Consider the following 23,748-nt stretch of genomic DNA (forward strand, 5'->3'; position numbering starts at 1 on the left):
ATTGACAAGTGAACTGACTTCATCGGCAGAGTCAAAGACTACATCTGTGACAACCATCATGCCCACGGATTCAACTGAATCCAACACATCACCAGAAACATCCACCACTGTGGGAACAATGCAGACTACCAACAATGATCAGTCCACTGCAACTTCCAGTTCTTCTACAGAGACTGAGGTTTCGGCAACTTTGCCTCCAAAGACGACTGGATTCACAGAGACCTCAGCTGAGTATAGGACAGACACAGCAGTAACCAATCTGGAAACAACCCAAGCATCTCTAACCAGCAGCGAACCATTAATAACAGGTACGTCTTCAACTTCAGTACCAGAGTTTACAACTGAAACAACGGTGACATCTGGGGAATCAACACCTAATGAGTTCAGCACTGAATCAACAAGTTTGAATACAAAGTCAAGTCAAACTGAACCAACAAGCCAAGAACCATTGACAAGTGAACTGACTTCATCGGCAGAGTCAAAGACTACATCTGTGACAACCATCATGCCCACGGATTCAACTGAATCCAACACATCACCAGAAACATCCACCACTGTGGGAACAATGCAGACTACCAACAATGATCAGTCCACTGCAACTTCCAGTTCTTCTACAGAGACTGGGGTTTCGGCAACTTTGCCTCCAAAGACCACTGGATTCACAGAGACCTCAGCTGAGTATATGACAGACACAGCAGTAACCAATCTGGAAACAACCCAAGCATCTCTAACCAGCAGCGAACCATTAATAACAGGTACGTCTTCAACTTCAGTACCAGAGTTTACAACTGAAACAACGGTGACACCTGGGGAATCAACACCTAATGAGTTCAGCACGGAATCAACAAGTTTGAATACAAAGTCAAGTCAAACTGAACCAACAAGCCAAGAACCATTGACAAGTGAACTGACTTCATCGGCAGAGTCAAAGACTACATCTGTGACAACCATCATGCCCACGGATTCAACTGAATCTAACGCATCACCAGAAACATCCACCACTGTGGGAACAATGCACACTACCAACAATGATCAGTCCACTGCAACATCCAGTTCTTCTAACGAGACTGAGGTTTCGGCAACTTTGCCGCCAAAGACCACTGGATTCACAGAGACCTCAGCTGAGTATAGGACAGACACAGCAGTAACCAATCTGGAAACAACTCAAGCCTCTCTAACCAGCAGCGAACCATTAATAACAGGTATGTCTTCAACTTCAGTACCACAGTTTACAACTGAAACAACGGTGACATCTGGGGAATCAACACCTAATGAGTTCAGCACTGAATCAACAAGTTTGAATACAAAGTCAAGTCAAACTGAAACAACAAGCCAAGAACCATTGACAAGTGAACTAACTTCATCGGCAGAGTCGAAGACTACATCTGTGACAACCATCATGCCCACGGATTCAACTGAATCCAACACATCACCAGAAACATCCACCACTGTGGGAACAATGCAGACTACCAACAATGAACAGTCCACTGCAACTTCCAGTTCTTCTACAGAGACTGAGGTTTCGGCAACTTCGCCTCCAAAGACCACTGGATTCACAGAGACCTCAGCTGAGTATAGGACAGACACAGCAGTAACCAATCTGGAAACAACCCAAGCATCTCCAACCAGCAGCGAACCATTAATAACAGGTACGTCTTCAACTTCAGTACCACAGTTTCCAACTGAAACAACAGTGACATCTGGGGAATCAACACCTAATGAGTTCAGCACGGAATCAACAAGTTTGACTACAAATTCTAGTCAAACTGAACCAACAAGCCAAGAACCATTGACAAGTGAACTAACTTCATCAACAGAGTCAAAGACTACATCTGTGACAACCATCATGCCCACGGATTCAACTGAATCCAACGCATCACCAGAAACATCCACCACTGTGGGAACAATGCAGACTACCAACAATGATCAGTCCACTGCAACTTCCAGTTCTTCTACAGAGACTGAGGTTTCGGCAACTTTGCCCCCAAAGACCACTGGATTCACAGAGACTTCAGCTGAGTATAGGACAGACACAGCAATAACCAATGTGGAAACAACCCAAGCCTCTCTAACCAGCACCGAACCATTAATAACAGGTACGTCTTCAACTTCAGTACCACAGTTTACAACTGAAACAACGGTGACATCTGGGGAATCAACACCTAATGAGTTCAGCACTGAATCAACAAGTTTGAATACAAAGTCAAGTCAAACTGAACCAACAAGCCAAGAACCATTGACAAGTGAACCGACCTCATCGGCAGAGTCAAAGACTACATCCGTGACAACCATCATGCCCACGGATTCAACTGAATCCAACACATCACCAGAAACATCCACCACTGTGGGAACAATGCAGACTACCAACAATGATCAGTCCACTGCAACATCCAGTTCTTCTACAGAGACTGAGGTTTCGGCAACTTTGCCTTCAAAGACCACTGGATTCACAGAGACCTCAGCTGAGTATAGGACAGACACAGCAGTAACCAATCTGGAAACAACCCAAGCCTCTTTAACCAGCACCGAACCATTAACAACAGGTACGTCTTCAACTTCAGTACCACAGTTTACAACTGAAACAACGGTGACATCTGGGGAATCAACACCTAATGAGTTCAGCACGGAATCAACAAGTTTGACTACAAAGTCAAGTCAAACTGAACCAACAAGCCAAGAACCATTGACAAGTGAACTGACTTCATTGGCAGATTCAAAGACTACATCTGTGACAACCATCATGCCCACGGATTCAACTGAATCCAACGCATCACCAGAAACATCCACCACTGTGGGAACAATGCAGACTACCAACAATGATCAGTCCACTGCAACATCCAGTTCTTCTACAGAGACTGAGGTTTCGGCAACTTTGCCTCCAAAGACCACTGGATTCACAGAGACCTCAGCTGAGTATAGGACAGACACAGCAGTAACCAATCTGGAAACAACCCAAGCCTCTTTAACCAGCACCGAACCATTAACAACAGGTACGTCTTCAACTTCAGTACCACAGTTTACAACTGAAACAACGGTGACATCTGGGGAATCAACACCTAATGAGTTCAGCACGGAATCAACAAGTTTGACTACAAAGTCAAGTCAAACTGAACCAACAAGCCAAGAACCATTGACAAGTGAACTGACTTCATCGGCAGAGTCAAAGACTACATCTGTGACAACCATCATGCCCACGGATTCAACTGAATCCAACGCATCACCAGAAACATCCACCACTGTGGGAACAATGCAGACTACCAACAATGATCAGTCCACTGCAACATCCAGTTCTTCTACAGAGACTGGGGTTTCGGCAACTTTGCCTCCAAAGACCACTGGATTCACAGAGACTTCAGCTGAGTATAGGACAGACACAGCAGTAACCAATCTGGAAACAACCCAAGCCTCTCTAACCAGCACCGAACCATTAATAACAGGTACGTCTTCAACTTCAGTACCAGAGTTTACAACTGAAACAACGGTGACACCTGGGGAATCAACACCTAATGAGTTCAGCACGGAATCAACAAGTTTGAATACAAAGTCAAGTCAAACTGAACCAACAAGCCAAGAACCATTGACAAGTGAAATGACTTCATCGGCAGAGTCAAAGACTACATCTGTGACAACCATCATGCCCACGGATTCAACTGAATCCAACGCATCACCAGAAACATCCACCACTGTGGGAACAATGCACACTACCAACAATGATCAGTCCACTGCAACATCCAGTTCTTCTACAGAGACTGAGGTTTCGGCAACTTTGCCGCCAAAGACCACTGGATTCACAGAGACCTCAGCTGAGTATAGGACAGACACAGCAGTAACCAATCTGGAAACAACTCAAGCCTCTCTAACCAGCACCGAACCATTAATAACAGGTACGTCTTCAACTTCAGTACCACAGTTTACAACTGAAACAACGGTGACATCTGGGGAATCAACACCTAATGAGTTCAGCACTGAATCAACAAGTTTGAATACAAAGTCAAGTCAAACTGAACCAACAAGCCAAGAACCATTGACAAGTGAACCGACCTCATCGGCAGAGTCGAAGACTACATCTGTGACAACCATCATGCCCACGGATTCAACTGAATCCAACACATCACCAGAAACATCCACCACTGTGGGAACAATGCAGACTACCAACAATGATCAGTCCATTGCAACTTCCAGTTTTTCTACAGAGACTGAGGTTTCGGCAACTTCGCCTCCAAAGACCACTGGATTCACAGAGACCTCAGCTGAGTATAGGACTGACACAGCAGTAACCAATCTGGAAACAACCCAAGCATCTCTAACCAGCAGCGAACCATTAATAACAGGTATGTTTTCAACTTCAGTACCACAGTTTACAACTGAAACAACGGTGACATCTGGGGAATCAACACCTAATGAGTTCAGCACTGAATCAACAAGTTTGAATACAAAGTCAAGTCAAACTGAAACAACAAGCCAAGAACCATTGACAAGTGAACTAACTTCATCGGCAGAGTCGAAGACTACATCTGTGACAACCATCATGCCCACAGATTCAACTGAATCCAACACATCACCAGAAACATCCACCACTGTGGGAACAATGCAGACTACCAACAATGATCAGTCCACTGCAACTTCCAGTTCTTCTACAGAGACTGAGGTTTCGGCAACTTTGCCTCCAAAGACCACTGGATTCACAGAGACCTCAGCTGAGTATAGGACAGACACAGCAGTAACTAATCTGGAAACAACCCAAGCATCTCTAACCAGCAGCGAACCATTAATAACAGGTACGTCTTCAACTTCAGTACCAGAGTTTACAACTGAAACAACGGTGACATCTGGGGAATCAACACCTAATGAGTTCAGCACTGAATCAACAAGTTTGAATACAAAGTCAAGTCAAACTGAACCAACAAGCCAAGAACCATTGACAAGTGAACTGACTTCATCGGCAGAGTCAAAGACTACATCTGTGACAACCATCATGCCCACGGATTCAACTGAATCCAACACATCACCAGAAACATCCACCACTGTGGGAACAATGCAGACTACCAACAATGATCAGTCCACTGCAACATCCAGTTCTTCTACAGAGACTGGGGTTTCGGCAACTTTGCCTCCAAAGACCACTGGATTCACAGAGACTTCAGCTGAGTATAGGACAGACACAGCAGTAACCAATCTGGAAACAACCCAAGCCTCTCTAACCAGCACCGAACCATTAATAACAGGTACGTCTTCAACTTCAGTACCAGAGTTTACAACTGAAACAACGGTGACACCTGGGGAATCAACACCTAATGAGTTCAGCACGGAATCAACAAGTTTGAATACAAAGTCAAGTCAAACTGAACCAACAAGCCAAGAACCATTGACAAGTGAACTGACTTCATCGGCAGAGTCAAAGACTACATCTGTGACAACCATCATGCCCACGGATTCAACTGAATCCAACGCATCACCAGAAACATCCACCACTGTGGGAACAATGCACACTACCAACAATGATCAGTCCACTGCAACATCCAGTTCTTCTACAGAGACTGAGGTTTCGGCAACTTTGCCGCCAAAGACCACTGGATTCACAGAGACCTCAGCTGAGTATAGGACAGACACAGCAGTAACCAATCTGGAAACAACTCAAGCCTCTCTAACCAGCACCGAACCATTAATAACAGGTACGTCTTCAACTTCAGTACCACAGTTTACAACTGAAACAACGGTGACATCTGGGGAATCAACACCTAATAAGTTCAGCACGGAATCAACAAGTTTGACTACAAAGTCAAGTCAAACTGAACCAACAAGCCAAGAACCATTGACAAGTGAACTGACTTCATTGGCAGAGTCAAAGACTACATCTGTGACAACCATCATGCCCACGGATTCAACTGAATCCAACACATCACCAGAAACATCCACCACTGTGGGAACAATGCAGACTACCAACAATGATCAGTCCACTGCAACATCCAGTTCTTCTACAGAGACTGAGGTTTCGGCAACGTTGCCTCCAAAGACCACTGGATTCACAGAGACCTCAGCTGAGTATAGGACAGACACAGCAGTAACCAATCTGGAAACAACCCAAGCATCTCTAACCAGCAGCGAACCGTTAATAACAGGTATGTTTTCAACTTCAGTACCACAGTTTACAACTGAAACAACGGTGACATCTGGGGAATCAACACCTAATGAGTTCAGCACAGAATCAACAAGTTTGAATACAAAGTCAAGTCAAACTGAACCAACAAGCCAAGAACCATTGACAAGTGAACCGACCTCATCGGCAGAGTCAAAGACTACATCCGTGACAACCATCATGCCCACGGATTCAACTGAATCCAACACATCAGCAGAAACATCCACCACTGTGGGAACAATGCAGACTACCAACAATGATCAGTCCACTGCAACATCCAGTTCTTCTACAGAGACTGGGGTTTCGGCAACTTTGCCTCCAAAGACCACTGGATTCACAGAGACTTCAGCTGAGTATAGGACAGACACAGCAGTAACCAATCTGGAAACAACCCAAGCCTCTCTAACCAGCAGCGAACCATTAATAACAGGTATGTCTTCAACTTCAGTACCACAGTTTACAACTGAAACAACAGTGACATCTGGGGAATCAACACCTAATGAGTTCAGCACGGAATCAACAATTTTGACTACAAAGTCTAGTCAAACTGAACCAACAAGCCAAGAACCATTGACAAGTGAACTAACTTCATCGGCAGAGTCGAAGACTACATCTGTGACAACCATCATGCCCACGGATTCAACTGAATCCAACACATCACCAGAAACATCCACCACTGTGGGAACAATGCAGACTACCAACAATGATCAGTCCACTGCAACATCCAGTTCTTCTACAGAGACTGAGGTTTCGGCAACTTTGCCTCCAAAGACCACTGGATTCACAGAGACCTCAGCTGAGTATAGGACAGACACAGCAGTAACCAATCCGGAAACAACTCAAGCCTCTCTAACCAGCACCGAACCATTAATAACAGGTACGTCTTCAACTTCAGTACCACAGTTTACAACTGAAACAACGGTGACATCTGGGGAATCAACACCTAATGAGTTCAGCACTGAATCAACAAGTTTGAATACAAAGTCAAGTCAAACTGAACCAACAAGCCAAGAACCATTGACAAGTGAACTCACTTCATCGGCAGAGTCGAAGACTACATCTGTGACAACCATCATGCCCACGGATTCAACTGAATCCAACACATCACCAGAAACATCCACCACTGTGGGAACAATGCAGACTACCAACAATGATCAGTCCACTGCAACATCCAGTTCTTCTACAGAGACTGAGGTTTCATCAACTTTGCCTCCAAAGACCACTGGATTCACAGAGACCTCAGCTGAGTATAGGACAGACACAGCAGTAACCAATCTGGAAACAACCCAAGCCTCTCCAACCAGCACCGAACCATTAATAACAGGTACATCTTCAACTTCAGTACCAGAGTTTACAACTGAAAAAACGGTGACACCTGGGGAATCAACACCTAATGAGTTTAGCACGGAATCAACAAGTTTGAATACAAAGTCAAGTCAAACTGAACCAACAAGCCAAGAACCATTGACAAGTGAACTGACTTCATCGGCAGAGTCAAAGACTACATCTGTGACAACCATCATGCCCACGGATTCAACTGAATCCAACGCATCACCAGAAACATCCACCACTGTGGGAACAATGCACACTACCAACAATGATCAGTCCACTGCAACATCCAGTTCTTCTACAGAGACTGGGGTTTCGGCAACTTTGCCTCCAAAGACCACTGGATTCACAGAGACTTCAGCTGAGTATAGGACAGACACAGCAGTAACCAATCTGGAAACAACCCAAGCCTCTCTAACCAGCAGCGAACCATTAATAACAGGTATGTCTTCAACTTCAGTACCACAGTTTACAACTGAAACAACAGTGACATCTGGGGAATCAACACCTAATGAGTTCAGCACGGAATCAACAAGTTTGACTACAAATTCTAGTCAAACTGAACCAACAAGCCAAGAACCATTGACAAGTGAACTAACTTCATCGGCAGAGTCAAAGACTACATCTGTGACAACCATCATGCCCACGGATTCAACTGAATCCAACACATCACCAGAAACATCCACCACTGTGGGAACAATGCAGACTACCAACAATGATCAGTCCACTGCAACTTCCAGTTCTTCTACAGAGACTGAGGTTTCGGCAACTTTGCCTCCAAAGACCACTGGATTCACAGAGACCTCAGCTGAGTATAGTACAGACACAGCAGTAACCAATCTGGAAACAACCCAAACCTCTTTAACCAGCACAGAACCATTAACAACAGGTACGTCTTCAACTTCAGTACCACAGTTTACAACTGAAACAACGGTGACATCTGGGGAATCAACACCTAATGAGTTCAGCACTGAATCAACAAGTTTGAATACAAAGTCAAGTCAAACTGAACCAACAAGCCAAGAACCATTGACAAGTGAACTGACTTCATCGGCAGAGTCAAAGACTACATCCGTGACAACCATCATGCCCACGGATTCAACTGAATCCAACACATCACCAGAAACATCCACCACTGTGGGAACAATGCAGACTACCAACAATGATCAGTCCACTGCAACATCCAGTTCTTCTACAGAGACTGGGGTTTCGGCAACTTTGCCTCCAAAGACCACTGGATTCACAGAGACTTCAGCTGAGTATAGGACAGACACAGCAGTAACCAATCTGGAAACAACCCAAGCCTCTCTAACCAGCACCGAACCATTAATAACAGGTACGTCTTCAACTTCAGTACCAGAGTTTACAACTGAAACAACGGTGACACCTGGGGAATCAACACCTAATGAGTTCAGCACGGAATCAACAAGTTTGAATACAAAGTCAAGTCAAACTGAACCAACAAGCCAAGAACCATTGACAAGTGAAATGACTTCATCGGCAGAGTCAAAGACTACATCTGTGACAACCATCATGCCCACGGATTCAACTGAATCCAACGCATCACCAGAAACATCCACCACTGTGGGAACAATGCACACTACCAACAATGATCAGTCCACTGCAACATCCAGTTCTTCTACAGAGACTGAGGTTTCGGCAACTTTGCCGCCAAAGACCACTGGATTCACAGAGACCTCAGCTGAGTATAGGACAGACACAGCAGTAACCAATCTGGAAACAACTCAAGCCTCTCTAACCAGCACCGAACCATTAATAACAGGTACGTCTTCAACTTCAGTACCACAGTTTACAACTGAAACAACGGTGACATCTGGGGAATCAACACCTAATGAGTTCAGCACTGAATCAACAAGTTTGAATACAAAGTCAAGTCAAACTGAACCAACAAGCCAAGAACCATTGACAAGTGAACCGACCTCATCGGCAGAGTCGAAGACTACATCTGTGACAACCATCATGCCCACGGATTCAACTGAATCCAACACATCACCAGAAACATCCACCACTGTGGGAACAATGCAGACTACCAACAATGATCAGTCCATTGCAACTTCCAGTTATTCTACAGAGACTGAGGTTTCGGCAACTTCGCCTCCAAAGACCACTGGATTCACAGAGACCTCAGCTGAGTATAGGACTGACACAGCAGTAACCAATCTGGAAACAACCCAAGCATCTCTAACCAGCAGCGAACCATTAATAACAGGTATGTTTTCAACTTCAGTACCACAGTTTACAACTGAAACAACGGTGACATCTGGGGAATCAACACCTAATGAGTTCAGCACTGAATCAACAAGTTTGAATACAAAGTCAAGTCAAACTGAAACAACAAGCCAAGAACCATTGACAAGTGAACTAACTTCATCGGCAGAGTCGAAGACTACATCTGTGACAACCATCATGCCCACAGATTCAACTGAATCCAACACATCACCAGAAACATCCACCACTGTGGGAACAATGCAGACTACCAACAATGATCAGTCCACTGCAACTTCCAGTTCTTCTACAGAGACTGAGGTTTCGGCAACTTTGCCTCCAAAGACCACTGGATTCACAGAGACCTCAGCTGAGTATAGGACAGACACAGCAGTAACTAATCTGGAAACAACCCAAGCATCTCTAACCAGCAGCGAACCATTAATAACAGGTACGTCTTCAACTTCAGTACCAGAGTTTACAACTGAAACAACGGTGACATCTGGGGAATCAACACCTAATGAGTTCAGCACTGAATCAACAAGTTTGAATACAAAGTCAAGTCAAACTGAACCAACAAGCCAAGAACCATTGACAAGTGAACTGACTTCATCGGCAGAGTCAAAGACTACATCTGTGACAACCATCATGCCCACGGATTCAACTGAATCCAACACATCACCAGAAACATCCACCACTGTGGGAACAATGCAGACTACCAACAATGATCAGTCCACTGCAACATCCAGTTCTTCTACAGAGACTGGGGTTTCGGCAACTTTGCCTCCAAAGACCACTGGATTCACAGAGACTTCAGCTGAGTATAGGACAGACACAGCAGTAACCAATCTGGAAACAACCCAAGCCTCTCTAACCAGCACCGAACCATTAATAACAGGTACGTCTTCAACTTCAGTACCAGAGTTTACAACTGAAACAACGGTGACACCTGGGGAATCAACACCTAATGAGTTCAGCACGGAATCAACAAGTTTGAATACAAAGTCAAGTCAAACTGAACCAACAAGCCAAGAACCATTGACAAGTGAACTGACTTCATCGGCAGAGTCAAAGACTACATCTGTGACAACCATCATGCCCACGGATTCAACTGAATCCAACGCATCACCAGAAACATCCACCACTGTGGGAACAATGCACACTACCAACAATGATCAGTCCACTGCAACATCCAGTTCTTCTACAGAGACTGAGGTTTCGGCAACTTTGCCGCCAAAGACCACTGGATTCACAGAGACCTCAGCTGAGTATAGGACAGACACAGCAGTAACCAATCTGGAAACAACTCAAGCCTCTCTAACCAGCACCGAACCATTAATAACAGGTACGTCTTCAACTTCAGTACCAGAGTTTACAACTGAAACAACGGTGACACCTGGGGAATCAACACCTAATGAGTTCAGCACGGAATCAACAAGTTTGAATACAAAGTCAAGTCAAACTGAACCAACAAGCCAAGAACCATTGACAAGTGAAATGACTTCATCGGCAGAGTCAAAGACTACATCTGTGACAACCATCATGCCCACGGATTCAACTGAATCCAACGCATCACCAGAAACATCCACCACTGTGGGAACAATGCACACTACCAACAATGATCAGTCCACTGCAACATCCAGTTCTTCTACAGAGACTGAGGTTTCGGCAACTTTGCCGCCAAAGACCACTGGATTCACAGAGACCTCAGCTGAGTATAGGACAGACACAGCAGTAACCAATCTGGAAACAACTCAAGCCTCTCTAACCAGCACCGAACCATTAATAACAGGTACGTCTTCAACTTCAGTACCACAGTTTACAACTGAAACAACGGTGACATCTGGGGAATCAACACCTAATGAGTTCAGCACTGAATCAACAAGTTTGAATACAAAGTCAAGTCAAACTGAACCAACAAGCCAAGAACCATTGACAAGTGAACCGACCTCATCGGCAGAGTCGAAGACTACATCTGTGACAACCATCATGCCCACGGATTCAACTGAATCCAACACATCACCAGAAACATCCACCACTGTGGGAACAATGCAGACTACCAACAATGATCAGTCCATTGCAACTTCCAGTTATTCTACAGAGACTGAGGTTTCGGCAACTTCGCCTCCAAAGACCACTGGATTCACAGAGACCTCAGCTGAGTATAGGACTGACACAGCAGTAACCAATCTGGAAACAACCCAAGCATCTCTAACCAGCAGCGAACCATTAATAACAGGTATGTTTTCAACTTCAGTACCACAGTTTACAACTGAAACAACGGTGACATCTGGGGAATCAACACCTAATGAGTTCAGCACTGAATCAACAAGTTTGAATACAAAGTCAAGTCAAACTGAAACAACAAGCCAAGAACCATTGACAAGTGAACTAACTTCATCGGCAGAGTCGAAGACTACATCTGTGACAACCATCATGCCCACAGATTCAACTGAATCCAACACATCACCAGAAACATCCACCACTGTGGGAACAATGCAGACTACCAACAATGATCAGTCCACTGCAACTTCCAGTTCTTCTACAGAGACTGAGGTTTCGGCAACTTTGCCTCCAAAGACCACTGGATTCACAGAGACCTCAGCTGAGTATAGGACAGACACAGCAGTAACTAATCTGGAAACAACCCAAGCATCTCTAACCAGCAGCGAACCATTAATAACAGGTACGTCTTCAACTTCAGTACCAGAGTTTACAACTGAAACAACGGTGACATCTGGGGAATCAACACCTAATGAGTTCAGCACTGAATCAACAAGTTTGAATACAAAGTCAAGTCAAACTGAACCAACAAGCCAAGAACCATTGACAAGTGAACTGACTTCATCGGCAGAGTCAAAGACTACATCTGTGACAACCATCATGCCCACGGATTCAACTGAATCCAACACATCACCAGAAACATCCACCACTGTGGGAACAATGCAGACTACCAACAATGATCAGTCCACTGCAACATCCAGTTCTTCTACAGAGACTGGGGTTTCGGCAACTTTGCCTCCAAAGACCACTGGATTCACAGAGACTTCAGCTGAGTATAGGACAGACACAGCAGTAACCAATCTGGAAACAACCCAAGCCTCTCTAACCAGCACCGAACCATTAATAACAGGTACGTCTTCAACTTCAGTACCAGAGTTTACAACTGAAACAACGGTGACACCTGGGGAATCAACACCTAATGAGTTCAGCACGGAATCAACAAGTTTGAATACAAAGTCAAGTCAAACTGAACCAACAAGCCAAGAACCATTGACAAGTGAACTGACTTCATCGGCAGAGTCAAAGACTACATCTGTGACAACCATCATGCCCACGGATTCAACTGAATCCAACGCATCACCAGAAACATCCACCACTGTGGGAACAATGCACACTACCAACAATGATCAGTCCACTGCAACATCCAGTTCTTCTACAGAGACTGAGGTTTCGGCAACTTTGCCGCCAAAGACCACTGGATTCACAGAGACCTCAGCTGAGTATAGGACAGACACAGCAGTAACCAATCTGGAAACAACTCAAGCCTCTCTAACCAGCACCGAACCATTAATAACAGGTACGTCTTCAACTTCAGTACCACAGTTTACAACTGAAACAACGGTGACATCTGGGGAATCAACACCTAATAAGTTCAGCACGGAATCAACAAGTTTGACTACAAAGTCAAGTCAAACTGAACCAACAAGCCAAGAACCATTGACAAGTGAACTGACTTCATCGGCAGAGTCAAAGACTACATCTGTGACAACCATCATGCCCACGGATTCAACTGAATCCAACGCATCACCAGAAACATCCACCACTGTGGGAACAATGCACACTACCAACAATGATCAGTCCACTGCAACATCCAGTTCTTCTACAGAGACTGGGGTTTCGGCAACTTTGCCTCCAAAGACCACTGGATTCACAGAGACTTCAGCTGAGTATAGGACAGACACAGCAGTAACCAATCTGGAAACAACCCAAGCCTCTCTAACCAGCAGCGAACCATTAATAACAGGTATGTCTTCAACTTCAGTACCACAGTTTACAACTGAAACAACAGTGACATCTGGGGAATCAACACCTAATGAGTTCAGCACGGAATCAACAATTTTGACTACAAAGTCTAGTCAAACTGAACCAACAAGCCAAGAACCATTGACAAGTGAACTAACTTCATCGGCAGAGTCAAAGACTACATCTGTGACAACCATCATGCCCACGGATTCAACTGAATCCAACACATCACCAGAAACATCCACCACTGTGGGAACAATGCAGACTACCAACAATGATCAGTCCACTGCAACATCCAGTTCTTCTACAGAGACTGAGGTTTCGGCAACTTTGCCTCCAAAGACCACTGGATTCACAGAGACCTCAGCTGAGTATAGGACAGACACAGCAGTAACCAATCCGGAAACAACTCAAGCCTCTCTAACCAGCACCGAACCATTAATAACAGGTACGTCTTCAACTTCAGTACCACAGTTTACAACTGAAACAACGGTGACATCTGGGGAATCAACACCTAATGAGTTCAGCACTGAATCAACAAGTTTGAATACAAAGTCAAGTCAAACTGAACCAACAAGCCAAGAACCATTGACAAGTGAACTCACTTCATCGGCAGAGTCGAAGACTACATCTGTGACAACCATCATGCCCACGGATTCAACTGAATCCAACACATCACCAGAAACATCCACCACTGTGGGAACAATGCAGACTACCAACAATGATCAGTCCACTGCAACATCCAGTTCTTCTACAGAGACTGAGGTTTCATCAACTTTGCCTCCAAAGACCACTGGATTCACAGAGACCTCAGCTGAGTATAGGACAGACACAGCAGTAACCAATCTGGAAACAACCCAAGCCTCTCTAACCAGCACCGAACCATTAATAACAGGTACATCTTCAACTTCAGTACCAGAGTTTACAACTGAAAAAACGGTGACACCTGGGGAATCAACACCTAATGAGTTTAGCACGGAATCAACAAGTTTGAATACAAAGTCAAGTCAAACTGAACCAACAAGCCAAGAACCATTGACAAGTGAACTGACTTCATCGGCAGAGTCAAAGACTACATCTGTGACAACCATCATGCCCACGGATTCAACTGAATCCAACGCATCACCAGAAACATCCACCACTGTGGGAACAATGCACACTACCAACAATGATCAGTCCACTGCAACATCCAGTTCTTCTACAGAGACTGGGGTTTCGGCAACTTTGCCTCCAAAGACCACTGGATTCACAGAGACTTCAGCTGAGTATAGGACAGACACAGCAGTAACCAATCTGGAAACAACCCAAGCCTCTCTAACCAGCAGCGAACCATTAATAACAGGTATGTCTTCAACTTCAGTACCACAGTTTACAACTGAAACAACAGTGACATCTGGGGAATCAACACCTAATGAGTTCAGCACGGAATCAACAAGTTTGACTACAAATTCTAGTCAAACTGAACCAACAAGCCAAGAACCATTGACAAGTGAACTAACTTCATCGGCAGAGTCAAAGACTACATCTGTGACAACCATCATGCCCACGGATTCAACTGAATCCAACACATCACCAGAAACATCCACCACTGTGGGAACAATGCAGACTACCAACAATGATCAGTCCACTGCAACTTCCAGTTCTTCTACAGAGACTGAGGTTTCGGCAACTTTGCCTCCAAAGACCACTGGATTCACAGAGACCTCAGCTGAGTATAGTACAGACACAGCAGTAACCAATCTGGAAACAACCCAAGCCTCTTTAACCAGCACCGAACCATTAACAACAGGTACGTCTTCAACTTCAGTACCACAGTTTACAACTGAAACAACGGTGACATCTGGGGAATCAACACCTAATGAGTTCAGCACTGAATCAACAAGTTTGAATACAAAGTCAAGTCAAACTGAACCAACAAGCCAAGAACCATTGACAAGTGAACTGACTTCATCGGCAGAGTCGAAGACTACATCTGTGACAACCATCATGCCCACGGATTCAACTGAATCCAACACATCACCAGAAACATCCACCACTGTGGGAACAATGCAGACTACCAACAATGATCAGTCCATTGCAACTTCCAGTTTTTCTACAGAGACTGAGGTTTCGGCAACTTCGCCTCCAAAGACCACTGGATTCACAGAGACCTCAGCTGAGTATAGGACTGACACAGCAGTAACCAATCTGGAAACAACCCAAGCATCTCTAACCAGCAGCGAACCATTAATAACAGGTATGTTTTCAACTTCAGTACCACAGTTTACAACTGAAACAACGGTGACATCTGGGGAATCAACACCTAATGAGTTCAGCACTGAATCAACAAGTTTGAATACAAAGTCAAGTCAAACTGGAACAACAAGCCAAGAACCATTGACAAGTGAACTAACTTCATCGGCAGAGTCGAAGACTACATCTGTGACAACCATCATGCCCACAGATTCAACTGAATCCAACACATCACCAGAAACATCCACCACTGTGGGAACAATACAGACTACCAACAATGATCAGTCCACTGCAACTTCCAGTTCTTCTACAGAGACTGAGGTTTCGGCAACTTTGCCTCCAAAGACCACTGGATTCACAGAGACCTCAGCTGAGTATAGGACAGACACAGCAGTAACTAATCTGGAAACAACCCAAGCATCTCTAACCAGCAGCGAACCATTAATAACAGGTACGTCTTCAACTTCAGTACCAGAGTTTACAACTGAAACAACGGTGACATCTGGGGAATCAACACCAAATGAGTTCAGCACTGAATCAACAAGTTTGAATACAAGGTCAAGTCAAACTGAACCAACAAGCCAAGAACCATTGACAAGTGAACTGACTTCATCGGCAGAGTCAAAGACTACATCTGTGACAACCATCATGCCCACGGATTCAACTGAATCCAACACATCACCAGAAACATCCACCACTGTGGGACCAATGCAGACTACCAACAATGATCAGTCCACTGCAACATCCAGTTCTTCTACAGAGACTGGGGTTTCGGCAACTTTGCCTCCAAAGACCACTGGATTCACAGAGACTTCAGCTGAGTATAGGACAGACACAGCAGTAACCAATCTGGAAACAACCCAAGCCTCTCTAACCAGCACCAAACCATTAATAACAGGTACGGTTTCAACTTCAGTACCAGAGTTTACAACTGAAACAACGGTGACACCTGGGGAATCAACACCTAATGAGTTCAGCACGGAATCAACAAGTTTGAATACAAAGTCAAGTCAAACTGAACCAACAAGCCAAGAACCATTGACAAGTGAACTGACTTCATCGGCAGAGTCAAAGACTACATCTGTGACAACCATCATGCCCACGGATTCAACTGAATCCAACGCATCACCAGAAACATCCACCACTGTGGGAACAATGCACACTACCAACAATGATCAGTCCACTGCAACATCCAGTTCTTCTACAGAGACTGAGGTTTCGGCAACTTTGCCGCCAAAGACCACTGGACTCACAGAGACCTCAGCTGAGTATAGGACAGACACAGCAGTAACCAATCTGGAAACAACCCAAGCCTCTTTAACCAGCACCGAACCATTAACAAGAGGTACGTCTTCAACTTCAGTACCACAGTTTACAACTGAAACAACGGTGACATCTGGGGAATCAACACCTAATGAGTTCAGCACGGAATCAACAAGTTTGACTACAAAGTCAAGTCAAACTGAACCAACAAGCCAAGAACCATTGACAAGTGAACTGACTTCATTGGCAGAGTCAAAGACTACATCTGTGACAACCATCATGCCCACGGATTCAACTGAATCCAACGCATCACCAGAAACATCCACCACTGTGGGAACAATGCAGACTACCAACAATGATCAGTCCACTGCAACATCCAGTTCTTCTACAGAGACTGAGGTTTCGGCAACGTTGCCTCCAAAGACCACTGGATTCACAGAGACCTCAGCTGAGTATAGGACAGACACAGCAGTAACCAATCTGGAAACAACCCAAGCATCTCTAACCAGCAGCGAACCATTAATAACAGGTATGTTTTCAACTTCAGTACCACAGTTTACAACTGAAACAACGGTGACATCTGGGGAATCAACACCTAATGAGTTCAGCACTGAATCAACAAGTTTGAATACAAAGTCAAGTCAAACTGAACCAACAAGCCAAGAACCATTGACAAGTGAACCGACCTCATCGGCAGAGTCAAAGACTACATCCGTGACAACCATCATGCCCACGGATTCAACTGAATCCAACACATCACCAGAAACATCCACCACTGTGGGAACAATGGAGACTACCAACAATGATCAGTCCACTGCAACATCCAGTTCTTCTACAGAGACTGGGGTTTCGGCAACTTTGCCTCCAAAGACCACTGGATTCACAGAGACCTCAGCTGAGTATAGGACAGACACAGCAGTAACCAATCTGGAAACAACCCAAGCCTCTCTAACCAGCAGCGAACCATTAATAACAGGTATGTCTTCAACTTCAGTACCACAGTTTACAACTGAAACAACAGTGACATCTGGGGAATCAACACCTAATGAGTTCAGCACGGAATCAACAAGTTTGACTACAAAGTCAAGTCAAACTGAACCAACAAGCCAAGAACCATTGACAAGTGAACTGACTTCATTGGCAGAGTCAAAGACTACATCTGTGACAACCATCATGCCCACGGATTCAACTGAATCCAACACATCACCAGAAACATCCACCACTGTGGGAACAATGCAGACTACCAACAATGATCAGTCCACTGCAACTTCCAGTTCTTCTACAGAGACTGAGGTTTCGGCAACTTTGCCTCCAAAGACCACTGGATTCACAGAGACCTCAGCTGAGTATAGTACAGACACAGCAGTAACCAATCTGGAAACAACCCAAGCCTCTTTAACCAGCACCGAACCATTAACAACAGGTACGTCTTCAACTTCAGTACCACAGTTTACAACTGAAACAACGGTGACATCTGGGGAATCAACACCTAATGAGTTCAGCACTGAATCAACAAGTTTGAATACAAAGTCAAGTCAAACTGAACCAACAAGCCAAGAACCATTGACAAGTGAACCGACCTCATCGGCAGAGTCAAAGACTACATCCGTGACAACCATCATGCCCACGGATTCAACTGAATCCAACACATCACCAGAAACATCCACCACTGTGGGAACAATGCAGACTACCAACAATGATCAGTCCACTGCAACATCCAGTTCTTCTACAGAGACTGAGGTTTCGGCAACTTTGCCTCCAAAGACCACTGGATTCACAGAGACCTCAGCTGAGTATAGGACAGACACAGCAGTAACCAATCTGGAAACAACCCAAGCCTCTTTAACCAGCACCGAACCATTAACAACAGGTACGTCTTCAACTTCAGTACCACAGTTTACAACTGAAACAACGGTGACATCTGGGGAATCAACACCTAATGAGTTCAGCACGGAATCAACAAGTTTGACTACAAAGTCAAGTCAAACTGAACCAACAAGCCAAGAACCATTGACAAGTGAACTGACTTCATTGGCAGAGTCAAAGACTACATCTGTGACAACCATCATGCCCACGGATTCAACTGAATCCAACGCATCACCAGAAACATCCACCACTGTGGGAACAATGCAGACTACCAACAATGATCAGTCCACTGCAACTTCCAGTTCTTCTACAGAGACTGAGGTTTCATCAACTTTGCCTCCAAAGACCACTGGATTCACAGAGACCTCAGCTGAGTATAGGACAGACACAGCAGTAACCAATCTGGAAACAACCCAAGCCTCTCTAACCAGCACCGAACCATTAACAACAGGTACGTCTTCAACTTCAGTACCACAGTTTACAACTGAAACAACGGTGACATCTGGGGAATCAACACCTAATGAGTTCAGCACTGAATCAACAAGTTTGAATACAAAGTCAAGTCAAACTGAACCAACAAGCCAAGAACCATTGACAAGTGAACTGACTTCATCGGCAGAGTCAAAGACTACATCTGTGACAACCATCATGCCCACGGATTCAACTGAATCCAACACATCACCAGAAACATCCACCACTGTGGGAACAATGCAGACCACCAACAATGATCAGTCCACTGCAACATCCAGTTCTTCTACAGAGACTGAGGTTTCGGCAACTTTGCCTCCAAAGACCACTGGATTCACAGAGACCTCAACTGAGTATAGGACAGACACAGCAGTAACCAATCCGGAAACAACTCAAGCCTCTCTAACCAGCACCGAACCATTAATAACAGGTACGTCTTCAACTTCAGTACCACAGTTTACAACTGAAACAACGGTGACATCTGGGGAATCAACACCTAATGAGTTCAGCACTGAATCAACAAGTTTGAATACAAAGTCAAGTCAAACTGAACCAACAAGCCAAGAACCATTGACAAGTGAACTCACTTCATCGGCAGAGTCGAAGACTACATCTGTGACAACCATCATGCCCACGGATTCAACTGAATCCAACACATCACCAGAAACATCCACCACTGTGGGAACAATGCAGACTACCAACAATGATCAGTCCACTGCAACATCCAGTTCTTCTACAGAGACTGAGGTTTCATCAACTTTGCCTCCAAAGACCACTGGATTCACAGAGACCTCAGCTGAGTATAGGACAGACACAGCAGTAACCAATCTGGAAACAACTCAAGCCTCTCTAACGAGCACCGAACCATTAACAACAGGTACGTCTTCAACTTCAGTACCACAGTTTACAACTGAAACAACGGTGACATCTGGGGAATCAACACCTAATGAGTTCAGCACTGAATCAACAAGTTTGAATACAAAGTCAAGTCAAACTGAACCAACAAGCCAAGAACCATTGACAAGTGAACTCACTTCATCGGCAGAGTCAAAGACTACATCTGTGACAACCATCATGCCCACGGATTCAACTGAATCCAACACATCACCAGAAACATCCACCACTGTGGGAACAATGCAGACTACCAACAATGATCAGTCCACTGCAACATCCAGTTCTTCTACAGAGACTGAGGTTTCATCAACTTTGCCTCCAAAGACCACTGGATTCACAGAGACCTCAGCTGAGTATAGGACAGACACAGCAGTAACCAATCTGGAAACAACCCAAGCCTCTCTAACCAGCACCGAACCATTAATAACAGGTACGTCTTTAACTTCAGTACCAGAGTTTACAACTGAAACAACAGTGACATCTGGGGAATCAACACCTAATGAGTTCAGCACGGAATCAACAAGTTTGACTACAAAGTCTAGTCAAACCGAACCAACAAATCAAGAACCATTGACAAGTGAACTAACTTCTTCGGCAGAGTCAAAGACTACATCTGTGACAACCATCATTCCCACGGATTCAACTGAATCCAACGCATCACAAGAAACATCCACCACTGTGGGAACAATGCAGACTACCAACAATGATCAGTCCACTGCAACATCCAGTTCTTCTACAGAGACTGAGGTTTCGGCAACTTTGCCTCCAAAGACCACTGGATTCACAGAGACTTCAGCTGAGTATAGGACAGACACAGCAGTAACCAATCTGGAAACAACCCAAGCCTCTCTAACCAGCACCGAACCATTAATAACAGGTACGTCTTCAACTTCAGTACCAGAGTTTACAACTGAAACAACGGTGACACCTGGGGAATCAACACCTAATGAGTTCAGCACGGAATCAACAAGTTTGAATACAAAGTCAAGTCAAACTGAACCAACAAGCCAAGAACCATTGACAAGTGAACTGACTTCATCGGCAGAGTCAAAGACTACATCTGTGACAACCATCATGCCCACGGATTCAACTGAATCCAACGCATCACCAGAAACATCCACCACTGTGGGAACAATGCAGACTACCAACAATGATCAGTCCACTGCAACATCCAGTTCTTCTACAGAGACTGAGGTTTCGGCAACTTTGCCTCCAAAGACCACTGGATTCACAGAGACCTCAGCTGAGTATAGGACAGACACAGCAGTAACCAATCTGGAAACAACTCAAGCCTCTCTAACCAGTACCGAACCATTAATAACAGGTACGTCTTCAACTTCAGTACCACAGTTTACAACTGAAACAACGGTGACATCTGGGGAATCAACACCTAATGAGTTCAGCACTGAATCAACAAGTTTGATTACAAAGTCAAGTCAAACTGAACCAACAAGCCAAGAACCATTGACAAGTGAACTGACTTCATCGGCAGAGTCAAAGACTACATCTGTGACAACCATCATGCCCACGGATTCAACTGAATCCAACGCATCACCAAAAACATCCACCACAGTGGGAACAATGCAGACTACCAACAATGATCAGTCCACTGCAACTTCCAGTTCTTCTACAGAGACTGAGGTTTCGGCAACTTTGCCCCCAAAGACCACTGGATTCACAGAGACCTCAGCTGAGTATAGGACAGACACAGCAATAACCAATGTGGAAACAACCCAAGCCTCTCTAACCAGCACCGAACCATTAATAACAGGTACGTTTTCAACTTCAGTACCACATTTTACAACTGAAACAACGGTGACATCTGGGGAATCAACACCTAATGAGTTCAGCACTGAGTCAACAAGTTTGAATACAAAGTCAAGTCAAACTGAACCAACAAGCCAAGAACCATTGACAAGTGAACTGACTTCATCGGCAGAGTCAAAGACTACATCTGTGACAACCATCATGCCCACGGATTCAACTGAATCCAACACATCACCAGAAACATCCACCACTGTGGGAACAATGCAGACTACCAACAATGATCAGTCCACTGCAACTTCCAGTTCTTCTACAGAGACTGAGGTTTCGGCAACTTTGCCTCCAAAGACCACTGGATTCACAGAGACCTCAGCTCAGTATAGGACAGACACAGCAGTAACCAATCTGGAAACAACCCAAGCATCTCTAACCAGCAGCGAACCATTAATAACAGGTACGTCTTCAACTTCAGTACCACAGTTTACAACTGAAACAACGGTGACATCTGGGCAAACAACACCTAATGAGTTCAGCACTGAATCAACAAGTTTGAATACAAAGTCAAGTCAAACTGAACCAACAAGCCAAGAACCATTGACAAGTGAACTGACTTCATCGGCAGAGTCAAAGACTACATCTGTGACAACCATCATGCCCACGGATTCAACTGAATCCAACACATCACCAGAAACATCCACCACTGTGGGAACAATGCAGACTACCAACAATGATCAGTCCACTGCAACATCCAGTTCTTCTACAGAGACTGAGGTTTCATCAACTTTGCCTCCAAAGACCACTGGATTCACAGAGACCTCAGCTGAGTATAGGACAGACACAGCAATAACAAATGTGGAAACAACCCAAGCCTCTCTAACCAGCACCGAACCATTAATAACAGGTGCGTCTTCAACTTCAGTACCACAGTTTACAACTGAAACAACGGTGACATCTGGGCAATCAACACCTAATGAGTTCAGCACTGAATCAACAAGTTTGAATACAAAGTCAATTCAAACTGAACCAACAAGCCAAGAACCATTGACAAGTGAACTGACTTCATCGGCAGAGTCAAAGACTACATCTGTAACAACCATCATGCCCACGGATTCAACTGAATCCAACACATCACCAGAAACATCCACCACTGTGGGAACAATGCAGACTACCAACAATGATCAGTCCACTGCAACATCCAGTTCTTCTACAGAGACTGAGGTTTCTGCAACTTTGCCTCCAAAGACCACTGGATTCACAGAGACTTCAGCTGAGTATAGGACAGACACAGCAGTAACCAATCTGGAAACAACCCAAGCCTCTCTAACCAGCACCGAACCATTGACAACAGGTACGTCTTCAACTTCAGTACCACAGTTTACAACTGAAACAATGGTGACATTTTTGGAATCAACACCTAACGAGTTCACACTAATTCATAAAGTTTGAATACTAAGTCAAGTCAAACTGAAACTACCAGTCATTAATTATTAACCAGTGAACAGATTCCCCCTTCCTTCCTGACACATAACATTCAGACACCAACT

General features: G+C 44.6%; 2 protein-coding genes across 2 annotated transcripts in view; both read left to right on the forward strand.

The window, feature by feature from the left end:
- LOC133548257 (mucin-3B-like) overlaps positions 1-23,142 on the forward strand; it is a 28,430-nt gene extending 5,288 nt beyond the window's left edge. Inside the window, exons 3-6 of the mRNA XM_061893574.1 lie at positions 30-22,211; positions 22,380-22,658; positions 22,827-23,028; positions 23,124-23,142. Coding sequence (XP_061749558.1) covers positions 30-22,211; positions 22,380-22,658; positions 22,827-23,028; positions 23,124-23,142 — 22,682 coding nt within the window. The remainder of the gene's footprint in view (positions 1-29; positions 22,212-22,379; positions 22,659-22,826; positions 23,029-23,123) is intronic.
- Positions 23,143-23,302: 160 nt separating this feature from the next.
- LOC133548258 (mucin-17) overlaps positions 23,303-23,748 on the forward strand; it is a 13,569-nt gene continuing 13,123 nt past the window's right edge. Inside the window, exon 1 of the mRNA XM_061893575.1 lies at positions 23,303-23,552. Coding sequence (XP_061749559.1) covers positions 23,303-23,552 — 250 coding nt within the window. The remainder of the gene's footprint in view (positions 23,553-23,748) is intronic.

Source organism: Nerophis ophidion, linkage group LG02, assembly GCF_033978795.1.
Source record: "Nerophis ophidion isolate RoL-2023_Sa linkage group LG02, RoL_Noph_v1.0, whole genome shotgun sequence".
Taxonomy (NCBI): domain Eukaryota; kingdom Metazoa; phylum Chordata; class Actinopteri; order Syngnathiformes; family Syngnathidae; genus Nerophis; species Nerophis ophidion.